The 12,511-nt window shown below is 35.0% G+C and overlaps 1 protein-coding gene across 1 annotated transcript in view; it reads right to left on the bottom strand.

Annotated features, from left to right (window-relative positions):
* Positions 1 to 3,672: 3,672 nt before the first annotated feature.
* The window catches only part of NOX4 (NADPH oxidase 4), a 149,277-nt gene continuing 140,438 nt past the window's right edge, over positions 3,673 to 12,511 (bottom strand). Inside the window, exon 18 of the mRNA XM_082660474.1 lies at positions 3,673 to 5,802. Coding sequence (XP_082516600.1) covers positions 5,682 to 5,802 — 121 coding nt within the window. The 3' untranslated portion in view covers positions 3,673 to 5,681. The remainder of the gene's footprint in view (positions 5,803 to 12,511) is intronic.

Below are 12,511 nucleotides of genomic sequence, written 5' to 3'. Positions count from 1 at the left end.
GGATCCTGTTCACTCCACACATTGGAGGTAGCTGAATAAATAAAATGATGAAACTGGCACACTCTCGGGAAGAACTGCCGCCAATCATTTCCACTTTTTAAAGTGCTTTCTATGTTTCCCAACTCTGAATTTAAATTAAATTTTCATGAAAAGAGAAGAACACATAGACAGTTTCCTGCTAACGCCATTTGGCAAGCAGATAATCGCCATCTTTAAATACGGATGTAATTGTACCTAGTGGGTACCCAGTTATGTGATTAAAGACGCCAAGCTGACTCAAGAGCTGGTATTTTCCTGACCTGGATAGTCCCTGGGAGTTTCTAGAATAAACTGTGTAGCACATCTAATCATGGAGAATGGAGTGCAACCCAGGTCACATTCCAACACATGTGTGGTAAGGTATTTTGCATTCCTTAAGGCTCAGCTGGAGAGGATACCCTGGAAGATTTAACTGCTTTCTCCCTAGCCAGTAGAGCAAGCAAGGCTCCCATTTTATGCCTTGTGGATATTTCTCACCAGTAAAATGAATTATATAGTCATCCTAAAATGATAACTAGGTTCAGATGAATCTGCTGATATAGCTGAACAGATACACTGTTATGCTACAGCACAGAGAATATCTTTCTCAGCGTCTGCGTTGTTAGGAAGATTTCATTCCCTGTGTGGAAGGATAATTGCTGAGAAATATGACCTTGCAATGACAGAACATCAATGTGCAGTGTATGTAGCGGCAGCAGTGCATGGCAGCCTCCGCTTCTTTATTGCCTCATATACTAGAGCATTTATGTGGTATTGGTTTTCACCTAAATATTGGGGTTGTCTCCAGGTCCACTAGTAGCTCATCAAACTCTAATTCTTATAGAAGCCAAATATAATTCTGATCAAAAGTAAAGCTTCTGCTAAAATTCTAGTAGCAATGAAAATGTGAAAGGATTCCTAAAAACAAACACTACATTCTTGACATTTCCCCAAACCAGAGTAATAGCTAGTTTTGCCCACATTTGAGCATCTACGTTATGGAAAAAAGCATAATCGTGTCCTGATCTGTTAAACAATTTCTCTTTCTCTGACTCCCTTGTTTTCCCTCCTAGTTTTGCTCCTATGAGGCATTTCCTGCCCTTACCGATTCTTAAATTTCAGTATTAAGATACCGCATTAACATTATTGGGGATTTTGCAACAGTGTAAAATACAATAAAAAAAATCTATTTTCAGATTCTATAAGCAAGAATATCAAACTTTTGTATAGGAGAAAATAAAAATTCTGTGTATCTGCTTCAAAGGAATTACTGGTGTGTGTTCTAAAACAACTTTGCTTAACTCTGCTAATTTTAAGTGATTCACACAGCCTTTTTTCTCTTTTCCCTTAATGGACCTTTCTTTGCTAAGTATTGGAAGTCTGCTTCTTTTCTTTGCAGAACCTCATCTAGCTAGCTTTTGCAACTCTGTCCTTTGAGAATACTACAGAATGAAATAAAGAAGTTGGGGTAATGGAGGGGCGATTTAGACAGAAGGAAGTGGCGAGTTCTCATTGTTCTGTGGTAGCTGAAGTAAATGTCGATCTCATTATGCTTGATTTCATTTATTTCTTGTCTCAAGAGTTTACAAAAAGTTGACTTTCTTCTCCTGAACAAGAAGCATGTTATGGTCATGTGAATAGCGAACAACAGTCATTTGTTTTAATATCAACATTTCCCTGGGTGGTTAGAAAGCTGGTGAGGTTATGACTTCTATCTATCAATCAATTTAAAATTACAATATTAGCATTTCCTAGAAACTATACTATTACATATTTCTCCACTACAGACTTCTGGAGAATATAATCCCTTTATCACAATTGTCATATTTTAAAAGTGATTATCTAGAAATAGGTTCTAATATGCAAAACATATAAGACTAACAAATTATAATCAGAAGATATATAGGGAAAAAGACTTATTTTCTGTATCTGAATCTGGAATTAACACTCATACTTTATTTTCCACATAGCACTAAATAGAGTTTATAGGAGGTTCAAACTAACAGCTGTGACTTATAGATGTTTATGTTACAGGGAGGGGGAAAGTCGTTTTCAGTAGCAGAGATTAGAAAAGCTGGACTCCAGTTTCCACACTGTGACAAACTCAGTGGACGACTTGAAGCAAGCTTCCATCTCCATTTGGGTCTCAGATTCCTCAACTGCAAAATAAGAGTACTCCTAACTTCAGCATTTTATGTTTCTATAATATAACCAGATATGAAAGTATCCTGGACAGCACAAGAAAAAGAATCTGTTTATCATGAGTAGCACTTTAAAATGTGTCTCATGGTTTGTTTAGAAAAATCACTGTTCAGCTGAGTTTACCATCCTTAAGGAAAAAAGAAACAATTTTTTTTTTACTTAAAATTTTTTCTCCTTAATATAATGAATATTCTTTAGCACCAACATTATCTATTGATGACAACCATGGCCCGCTTACTTCTAGCAAGCCTCTTTAACAATGACTTATAATTTAAATCCATTACCTGCTGTGAATGCTCCAAGTAAACACTGATTTGGGGGGTTACAAGTAACATGGACATATGGATTAAGTCAATTCAGCCTATGCTTTGTCTACATTGCTTTTATTTATTTATTTATTTATTTTTGCTGTACGCGGGCCTCTCACTGTTGGGGCCCCTCCCGTTGTGGAGCACAGGCTCCGGATGCGCAGGCTCAGCGGCCATGGCTCACGGGCCCAGCTGCTACGCGGCATGTGGGATCTTCCCGGACCGGGGCACGAACCCGTGTCCCCTGCATCGGCAGGCGGACTCTCAACCACTGCGCCACCAGGGAAGCCCCACTGCTTTTATTTTTTTGTTTTAAGTGCTTGCACTATCACAATCACCCTACTGGCATTTAAAGTCACTAAATAAAAAATACTATCAGTCATTTTACTTTTAACTTGAATTTAAAAAAAAAAAAAAAAAGTAAAAAAAAAAAAAAAAAACCCAACAACTCCAGAAAACAAGCCCTAAATGTATGTCTGGGGTGTGTGTGTATGTGAATCTGAGTTTAGTATTATTATTGATATGTGAAAACCACAGCATTCCCTTACATAAAACAGGAGATCCAAAAGAGATTAAAAACTGCATGGAAGATTCCATTGGATTCTTTGTTTTGGGGCATGTAAAGAGAATTTCCTTTCCTTTGTCCATATAGTTCATGTCTTAGTATAATCCTATAAAAAAAGGATAGTTTCATCCAAAACATCAGAGAAAAGAAAGGCATAGGATAAAAAAAAAAAAAAGCACCGATAATGATGATTATTTGTTCAGAGTTTCTTAAAAAGGAATCCTTGCTTTTGGAGATTGTGGGCCCCCCAAAATTATATGTAATACTTTGTAGGTGTGTCATAGTATTCATCTTAATCAGGTTCTCAAAAATATACATTACTAAAAAGACTGCTAACTACTGACCTAGTCCAAAAGAGAAGTCTTCATTCCAGAGTGAGGAGCAATTGCCACAGTTCCACCACTAGCCAGTGTCACTGACAGCCCCAGAACTGAGATCCTTAAGGCCACTCATGCTAGTGCACACTCAAATAAATTATGTTTCTTAAACTTGTGTCATCTTGTGAAGAAACTCTGCCTGCTTTATTTGTTGCAAATGTAAAGTCAGCTTATAGAGATTTCAAGGATACCTTTTCAATTTTAACATTTATTGCCATTAAAATTACTGTTTTAAGATTGCTCCGACAAGAATTAGCCCCAGAGAAAGAATCCCTCAAAACAAAACAAAGCTCTCTTGTACATGCATAACGAAGTCTTCGTTTCATTCCTACTTACAGAAGCAAAAATTACCTATGTTTAACACTCAACGTTGGAACATCCGCTAGAATTTAAAATAGGCAAAGAAGCTCATCTAGTATAGCAGACCTACTTGGAAAGATCATTCTTCTTGAAAAGTTTTCCACCAGTTTTACTAAAATGAGGTGTATTAATATAATCACATAAATAAATTATAATTAGTAAAGAGTGTTGCATATCAAGCCTGTACTAACTCAAGTTTCTTTTTACCAGTTTTTCCTGTTATGTGTTTTTATGAAAATTATTTTTATTTTAGAAAGTGTTGCCATGATGTACTGGTTATTAAATATGCCTTCAGAGCTAAATCTGCAGGAACATTGCACATTTCCCATATCTTTTTCTGACTCACTTTCCTTCCGGAGAAGGAGAAGAAAGAGTTCCAAGGAGAGGAAGAAAGAGCTGTAAGTAATATGTTCATGGGCATTTAATGCTAGATGGTTTAACATGCTTGATTGCTACTGGTGAATCAGAGCTAAAAGATGACAGTAGCATCTATCACGTTATGTTATACCATGCAAAATTTTAACAAAGGCACGACAAGCTACACTGCTGATTCCAGCAATGTGCTATATTTGGTTGCAATTGATAGATGTCTGCAAAAGAAAATCACTAAATTGTAAAAATGCCTTAATTTTTAAGGTAGTGAATTATATTCTCTGAGCCGAGAATATAATGGCCGGGGAGCATAAACTGATAGGATCACACAGTACAGTCCTAACAGTGACTTTAAACTCAGTAATTCTTTATCAGGACCCAGAATACCAGACAGTGCAACAATAATATTCTTGATTCTGCACTTAAATTTCAATAAGCAAATAAAGCATTCCCTCCTGTATAAAGAGTAAAATATAGGTTTCCTATTCAGGGTTGTGACTACACTTTCAATGTCTCCAGCATAAACCAATGTGTGACAAAAGAGAGAGAAATTATAGCTCAGTGACCTTGGCAGACATAACACCCTTTGGTCTTCAAAGTGCAAACTAAACAAAGCCCCTTAAGAGGCTATGATAAACTGCATTGGGAAAAAAAGTAAATAAAAATAATAGAGGCCAAAATGCTGAAAAAGTTATTAGTCTATATGTCCCTTTATAATTTATAGTAACGATATTTTCCTCATTAAAATGCAATAGTAATAGATTAAATAAATTGGGGATAGAAAGGACTGATTAAATCATTGTGTCTAACACGTGCCAAGGGAGGGCAGATTTCCCTAGACTAAGGAACAAAGAAGAAAGAAAAATATAAAAATAGGTATTATATCAACATCTGCAAAAGGTTCATTGAACGTGAGTAGAGGTATTAGCATCAGTAGTAAGCAAGATTAGATACTGACACAAAGTACCCGTATCAATGGCGTCCTGTGCTGTATTTTCAGACTTCTAGTATATTTACCTGGAGCTTTTCTAAATCAAAGCTTCTCTGTTTATACTCACGTAGAAAATGTAATCTGAGTTTCAATGAATTTTTAATTTTGTTCAATCTTGCACTTGTTCAACCAAAAACAATTTAAAGAGGACCAAAGCTATCAGCCTCTCAGTGAGCAACACCTTACTAGGGAGTTCTTGAATCTGCCATAAAAATCAACAGTGTGCATCTAATAGTTTTCTTTTAATTTGAGCAGTGAAAAGTGAATAATCACATCAAATATTCTTCAGGGCCTCTTTGGTTTCCAGATTAAACATGGAATGTGACCTGTCATCTTGCCACATTCTCTGCATTTCCATTTTAAATAATCATAAATAAGAAAACCTTGCTACTCTTTGGCATGACACAGTTGTTTGATCCAGCTGCATTTCAAAGTCTTAGAAATTGCACTCATTCCTTCTTTAGAGTCCTTGTTCATCTCAAAGGTTTTCAGCTGAAAGATTCTTTATTGTATTCAAATCTTGTCCCATATGAATTGTTTTGATTACTCAGTTTATGAAGAGTCTTAGAAATTGAATTAGGTCCACAGCAAAAAACACCAACTGTTTTCCTGGAAAGACAAAGGGAGAAAATGGAAAATCATGTGGGAAATTAGGCAGAACATGACAAGAAGTATCTTTTAGTAGCATGTTTAAGGTGTTAACAAAGTTAACAAAGTTAATTTCTTGCTGCTTTGCATACAAATAATTTTCCAATTATTTTTTTTCCATACAAATAATTTTCCAATTATTACCAAATATAAGTGACCACCGGGAAGATATGCTTTTCATGCCAGAGATCAAGATCATTCAAAGGATATAGCTATGAGCACATATTTGTTTATCAGACAGAGTGAGCAGTCTGCATGTCATTGATGAGGGCAGAAACGAAGTCAAGAGCTGCAACTGATAGCTGTCAACTGCTCCACATTTGACATATGAATAGATTTCTATCCACCCCGGACCATATCAGTTCTTCTCATGCTAAATGTTTTACAGACATTTTTTCCCCCTAAAGATCCCGTGGATTTTCATGGGAAGTGGTGAATAAGTGTAAAGAAAGGAAAGCTATTACCAATTTGAAAGGATAATTTAAATGACTAATTTATATCTACATTATAACAAAAAGCCTACTAATCTGGATACATTTTCTTTTTTATTTATGTGCCACAATAATTGTAACAAATACCAAGCAGGTTTTATTATTTGCTATATTTGCTAACTTAAAATTTTGGTAGATAAATTATACATATTGCTAACAAATAGAATAAATAAATCCCACAAAATGATTACTATTTCACATTGATTTCCTGCAAAGTTTGTTGATTTGCATTGAATTCTTCCTATGATATCAAAATGATTGACAATTCTTATCATATCTTGGACAAATCCAGTATGTATTCATTATCTGAGAATAATTGTTGCTGAAAAAAAGACAGTGAATCCATTTAAATGGGTACCAAAATTTATAATAAATACTGAAAAAAGTTTTATTAAAATTTTCACCTTGAAAACTGAAACAACTACAAAATAAACTTTTACTTGCAGCCATGATGGAGAAATAGGGGCTAGATTTACCCTCTTGAATTAAAAAAATAGGACAAAACAGATAACATATGAAACAATTATTTTCAGATACTGGACAACAGGCAGCACTGAACTGTCATCCCTGAGAAAAAAAGAAAAAACAAGGTGAGCCCGACAGCTATCCCTTCTTGTGACCTGAAGGCAATTTAGAAGCTGTAGCACAGAAGAGGGAAATTCATGCAGAGACTGGTGGTCTTACTGAGTTAAAGAGAAAAAGAATGGAGTTCATGAAGGCCAAAGCAGCTAGGACTTGATATCAAAAGAAAGAAGCTCTGGAGATCTGCAGAGGAGTATCCTCAAGTCTTTGGCTCAGTACTAATCTCCTCATATGTGAGAGGAAACCATGTGAAACTGGGTAGAGAACTACCAAGGAGCAGTAGGTCAAACAACTCTGAGTTTACGCAAGGCTGTCAACAATTCATATTCCCACAGCCCAAATGGAAAGCTCTAAATATAATACATTGGCAATGGATAGTGTACTAAAGTTATTACCTTGTTTGCAAAGGGTAGGGAGGATGTTGGTAAAATTAGCCCAGATTGGAGGCTGCTCTGGACTCACACTAACAAAGCTTAATAAAAGCAAGCCTTGAAAAGATCAAACTGACGGACTTCCCTGGTAGTGCAGTGGTTAAGAATCCACCTGCCAATGCAGGGGACATGGGTTTGAGCCTTGGTCTGGGAAGATCCCACATGCTGCAGAGCAACTAAGCCTGTGCACCACAACTACTGAGCCTGCGCTCTAGAGTCCGCAAGCCACAACTACTGAGCCCGCATGCCACAACTACTGAAGCCTGTGTGCCTAGAGCCCGTGCTCCACAACAAGAGACGCCACTGCAACAAGAAGCCTGCACACTGCAACGAAGAGTAGCCCCCACTCACCACAACTAGAGAAAGCCCGCATGCAGCAATGAAGACACAATGCAGCCAAAATAAATAATAAAATAAATTAAAAAAGAAGAAAGATCAAACTGAACCCAAGTAACAGAACTGTATGCCAAAAACAATTCCAACAATATTGAAAAGAATAAATAAAAATTTAGAGTTTGATGTCTAAACTTCAAAGTGTATAGCATTTAATAAAAAATTATCAGGAATGTGTATAGCAAGAAATTATGAACTATAACTAGAAGTGTTATGGGTTAAATTTTGTCCCCTTCCCCAAATTCATAGGTTGAAACTCTAACTCTCAGTATCCCAGAATGTGGCTGTATTTGGATATAGGGCCTTTAAAGATGTAATTAAGATAGAGCGATGTTGTTAGGGTGGACCCTATTGCAATCTGACTAGAGTCTTTTTAAGAGGAGGAAATTAAAGAGACACTAGAGACGCACATGCACAGATAAAAGACTGACCATGTGAAGAGGCAGCAAGAGGGTAGTCATCTGAAAACCAAGGAGAGGTCTCAGAAGAAATCACCCTGCTAGCATCTTAATCTTAGACTTCTAGCCTTCAGAATAGTGAGAATATAAACTTCTATTGTTTAATCCATCAAGCCTGTGGGATTTTATTATGGAAGTCCTAGAAAACTAATACAAGAAGAAAGATAAGTCAATAGAAACGGGACGAGAATGACAGAAACGATGGAATTATTAGATAAGGTCACTGAAACAGTGATGAGAAACACGTTTCATATGTTCAAAGAAAAACATCGACATGATGAGAAAGGAAAAAGATTTTTTAAAGGCCTAAGTGGAAATGCTAGAGATTAAATGAAATATTTAAAATGATAAATATACTGATGGGTTAACAGAAGAATAGGCACTGAAGAAGAAAAGATAAGTAAACTTGAAGATATAGCAGTAGAATATATCCAAATGGAAGTACACAGAGAACAAAAATTGGGCGGAAAAGTGAAAAGAGCCTCAAGGTCCTGTGGGACAATACCAACCAGTCTTTCATATATGTAATTATAGTCTCAAAATAAAAGAAGACAGAGGGAAAGAGAAAAAAATATTTGAAGAAATAATTACCAAAATTTTTACAAATTTGATGAAAACAAACAGATCCAACGATCTAATGAACTCCAAGGAGAATATGCACACACACACACACACCCACACACACATAACAACATAACGCAAGTTATAATAAAACTCTGGAAACCAGTTACAAAGAGAATAACACAAAAGCAGCTGACAGAAGGTGGGGGCAGAGACACACGACAAATAATAAATAGATGAAGGATAGACTTCTTGTCACAAACTATTTATGTCTGAAGGCAATGAAGTGAAATCTTCAAAGTGCTGAAAGACAAAAAAAAAAAAAAAAGCAACTATTCTATATCGAGCAAATTCTATACCAAACAAAAATAACTTTCAAAATTGAAGATAGAATGTAATCTTTTCTAACAAAAGGTGAGAGAATTCATTACCAGCAAACTAGCACTATAAGGCATATAAAGGGAATTCGTAGGAAAGGAGAATGAAATCAGATAGAAATGTGAATCTTCCCAAAGCTATGAAGGACACCAAAATGGTGAATCTGTGAATAAATACACTGTATATTTTGTCTAATTTTTAATCTCTTTAAAATATAATTGATATTTAAAACAAAAGTAATAACAATACATTATGGAGTTTATAGTATATGTAGAAGAAAGATGAACAAGAACAACAGTCAAAGAGATGCAGGGTGAATGGAAGTACATGAGGTAGTATAACATTATTTGAAGTACACTGTGATAAGCTAATGGTGTACACTGTAAACCTAGAGCAATGCTTCTCCAATTTCAGCTTCATCAGCATCACCTAAGGCACTTCACAGACCACAGATATCAAGGCCGTATTCCTAGATCCCCTGATTCAGCAGATCTTGGATATGGCTCCAAGAATTTGGTTTTCCAACAAGTTGCCAGGTGATGCTAGTCCAAGGATTGCAACTTGGGGAACAATTCCTTAAAGAAATAACTAAAGTCAAACAGAGAGGTATGGCTAATATGTCACTTTAGGAGAAAAAGATGGAATCATAAAATAACACTAATTGAAAAGAAAGCAAAGAAAGAAAGAAAAAAGGAAAGAACAAATGAGATAAGTAGAAAGCAACAGTAAACTGTTGGACTGTAACTCAATCCATAGGAGCCAAGATAACTCAATGAGGAAAAGATACTCTCTCCAATTCATGATGTTGGGAAAACTGGATATTCCCATGCAAAAGAATGGAACTGCACCCTATCTCACTCTACTCCCAAAAATTAACTCTAAAGGAATTAAAGACTTGAATATAAGACCTTAAACCATCAAATCTTAGAAGAAAACACAGAGGAAAAAACTCTTTGACAGTGGTCTTGGCAATAATTTCATGAAACTGACACCAAAACTACAAGCAACAAAAGCAAAAATAAATAAGTGGGACTACATCAAATTAAGAAGCTTTTACATAGCAAAAGAAATGATCAACAAAATGAAAAGGGAAACTAGGGAATGGGAGAACATTTTTGCAAACTACATATCTGATAAGGGGTTAATATGTAAAATATATAAGAAATTCATATAACTCTCTAGCAAAAAAATAATAATAATAATCCAATAAGAGGAAACTCTTTCAGCTTTTCACCATTGAGTAAGACATTAGCTGTGGGCTTATTATATAGGACCTTTATTATGTTGAGGTATGTTCCCTCTATACCCACTTTTTGGAGAGTTTTCATCATAAATGGATGCTGAATTTTGTCAAAAGCTTTTTCTGAATCTATTGAGATGATCATATAATTTTTATTCTTCAATCTGTTAATGTAGTGTATCACTACATTATAAAAAAATAAATAAAGATACTGAACCATCCTTGCAATGCCTTGGATAAATACCACTTGATGATGGTGTATGTTCCTTTTAATGTATTGTTGAATTTGGTTTGTCGTGCTGGGAAAACTGTACAGTTACATGTAAAAAGAATGAAATTATAGGCTTTTCTCCCACCACATACAAAAAGAATCTCAAATTAGATTAAAGACCTAAATATAAGACCGGAAACCATAAAAAAGGAAAAATAGGCAGAACGTTCTTTGATGTAAATCATAGCAATATGCTTTAGGATCTATATCCTAAGGCAAAGGAAACAAAAGTAAAAATAAACAGGACCTAATTAAAGTGAAAAGCTTTTGCACAGCAAAGGATACCATCCACAAAATGAAAAGACAACCTATTGAATGGGAGAAAATAATTGCAAATGATATGACTGATAAGGGGTTAATATTCAAAATATATAAACAGCTCATAAAACTCAATATCAAAACAAAAACAAACAACACATTTAAAAAATAGGCAGAACAACTGAATAGACATTTTTACAATGTCTATTCAATTCATTTTTACATTTTAAATGTTGGCGAGGTTGTGGAGAAAAGGAAACCCTTGTACACTACTGATGGGAATGTAAATTGGTATAACCAGTATGGGAAATAGTATGGAGGTATCTCAAAAAATTAAACTATCATATGATACAACAATCCCTCTACTGTGTATATATCCATAGGAAATGAAATCACTCTCTTGAAGTGTTACCTGCACCCCTATGTTTATTGCAGCATTATCTAGAATAGTCAAGACATGGAAACAACCTTGGTGCCCATAGATGGATGAATGGACAAAGAAAATACGATGTGATGTGATACTCACACACTGAAATATTATTCAGACATAAAAAAGAAGAAAATCCTGTTATTTGCAACAACATGAATGAACCTTGAGGGCACCATGATTAGCACAATAAATCAGACAAAGAAAGACAAATGCTGTATGATCTCACACATTTGTGGAATCTAAAAATCCCAAACTCACAGAAACACAGAGCAGATTGGAGGGTGCCAGAGGCAGATGGGGAAGGTAGGGGATGACTGAAGACTGACAAAGGGTTACAACCTTATAGTTACAAGAGGAATAAGTTCTAGGATGTAATGGACAGCATGGTGACTATAGTTAACAATACTTATTGTATATTTGAAAGTTGGGAAGACAGTAGATCTTAAAAGTTCTCATCACACAAACACAAAATTTGTAATTATTTGAGGTGATAGATATGTTAGCTAACTTTATTATGGTAGTCATTTTGCAACATATACATATCAAATTGTTATACTGTATACAATATGATATGTCATTTTTCAACAAAGCTGGAAAAACGAAGAATATTTTTAATCTATGTAATGATAAAATGTAATTTATTTTGTAATGAATGCAGTATAATAGTAAGATGTAAATAGTTTAATCACTAAAACTAAACCCTAGAACTAAAAAACTTCAAAATACATATATCAAAAACTGATAGAACTGTAAAGACAGACAAATCTAGAATTATAGTTAATGACTTCAACACTCTTCTTTTGGAAATTGACAGAACAAGTAGACAGAAAATCAGTAAGTGTACTGAAGACTTAAATACCACTATCAACCAACTGGAACTGATTGATATTTATAGGGTATTCTACCCCAAACCAATGGAATACAAATTCGTTTTTAGTGCCCATGGAATATTCACCAAGACAGACCATATTCTGGGCAGTAAAACAGGTCTCAATAAATTTTAAAGGATTGAAATAACAAGGAGTATGTTTTCTTAAAACCCATCTGAACCAGAAATCAAGAACAAATACCCCTATATTTGGAAATTAAACAACATACTTCTACATAACGAAAAAAGAATTCACATGGTAATTGTAAAATTATCTTGACCTATATAAAAATGAAAATAAAACATATC

The sequence above is a fragment of the Grampus griseus genome (assembly GCF_964374135.1).
Source record: "Grampus griseus genome assembly, chromosome: 8".
Classification (NCBI taxonomy): Eukaryota; Metazoa; Chordata; class Mammalia; order Artiodactyla; family Delphinidae; genus Grampus; species Grampus griseus.
This window is presented reverse-complemented; position numbering and strand designations above follow the sequence as displayed.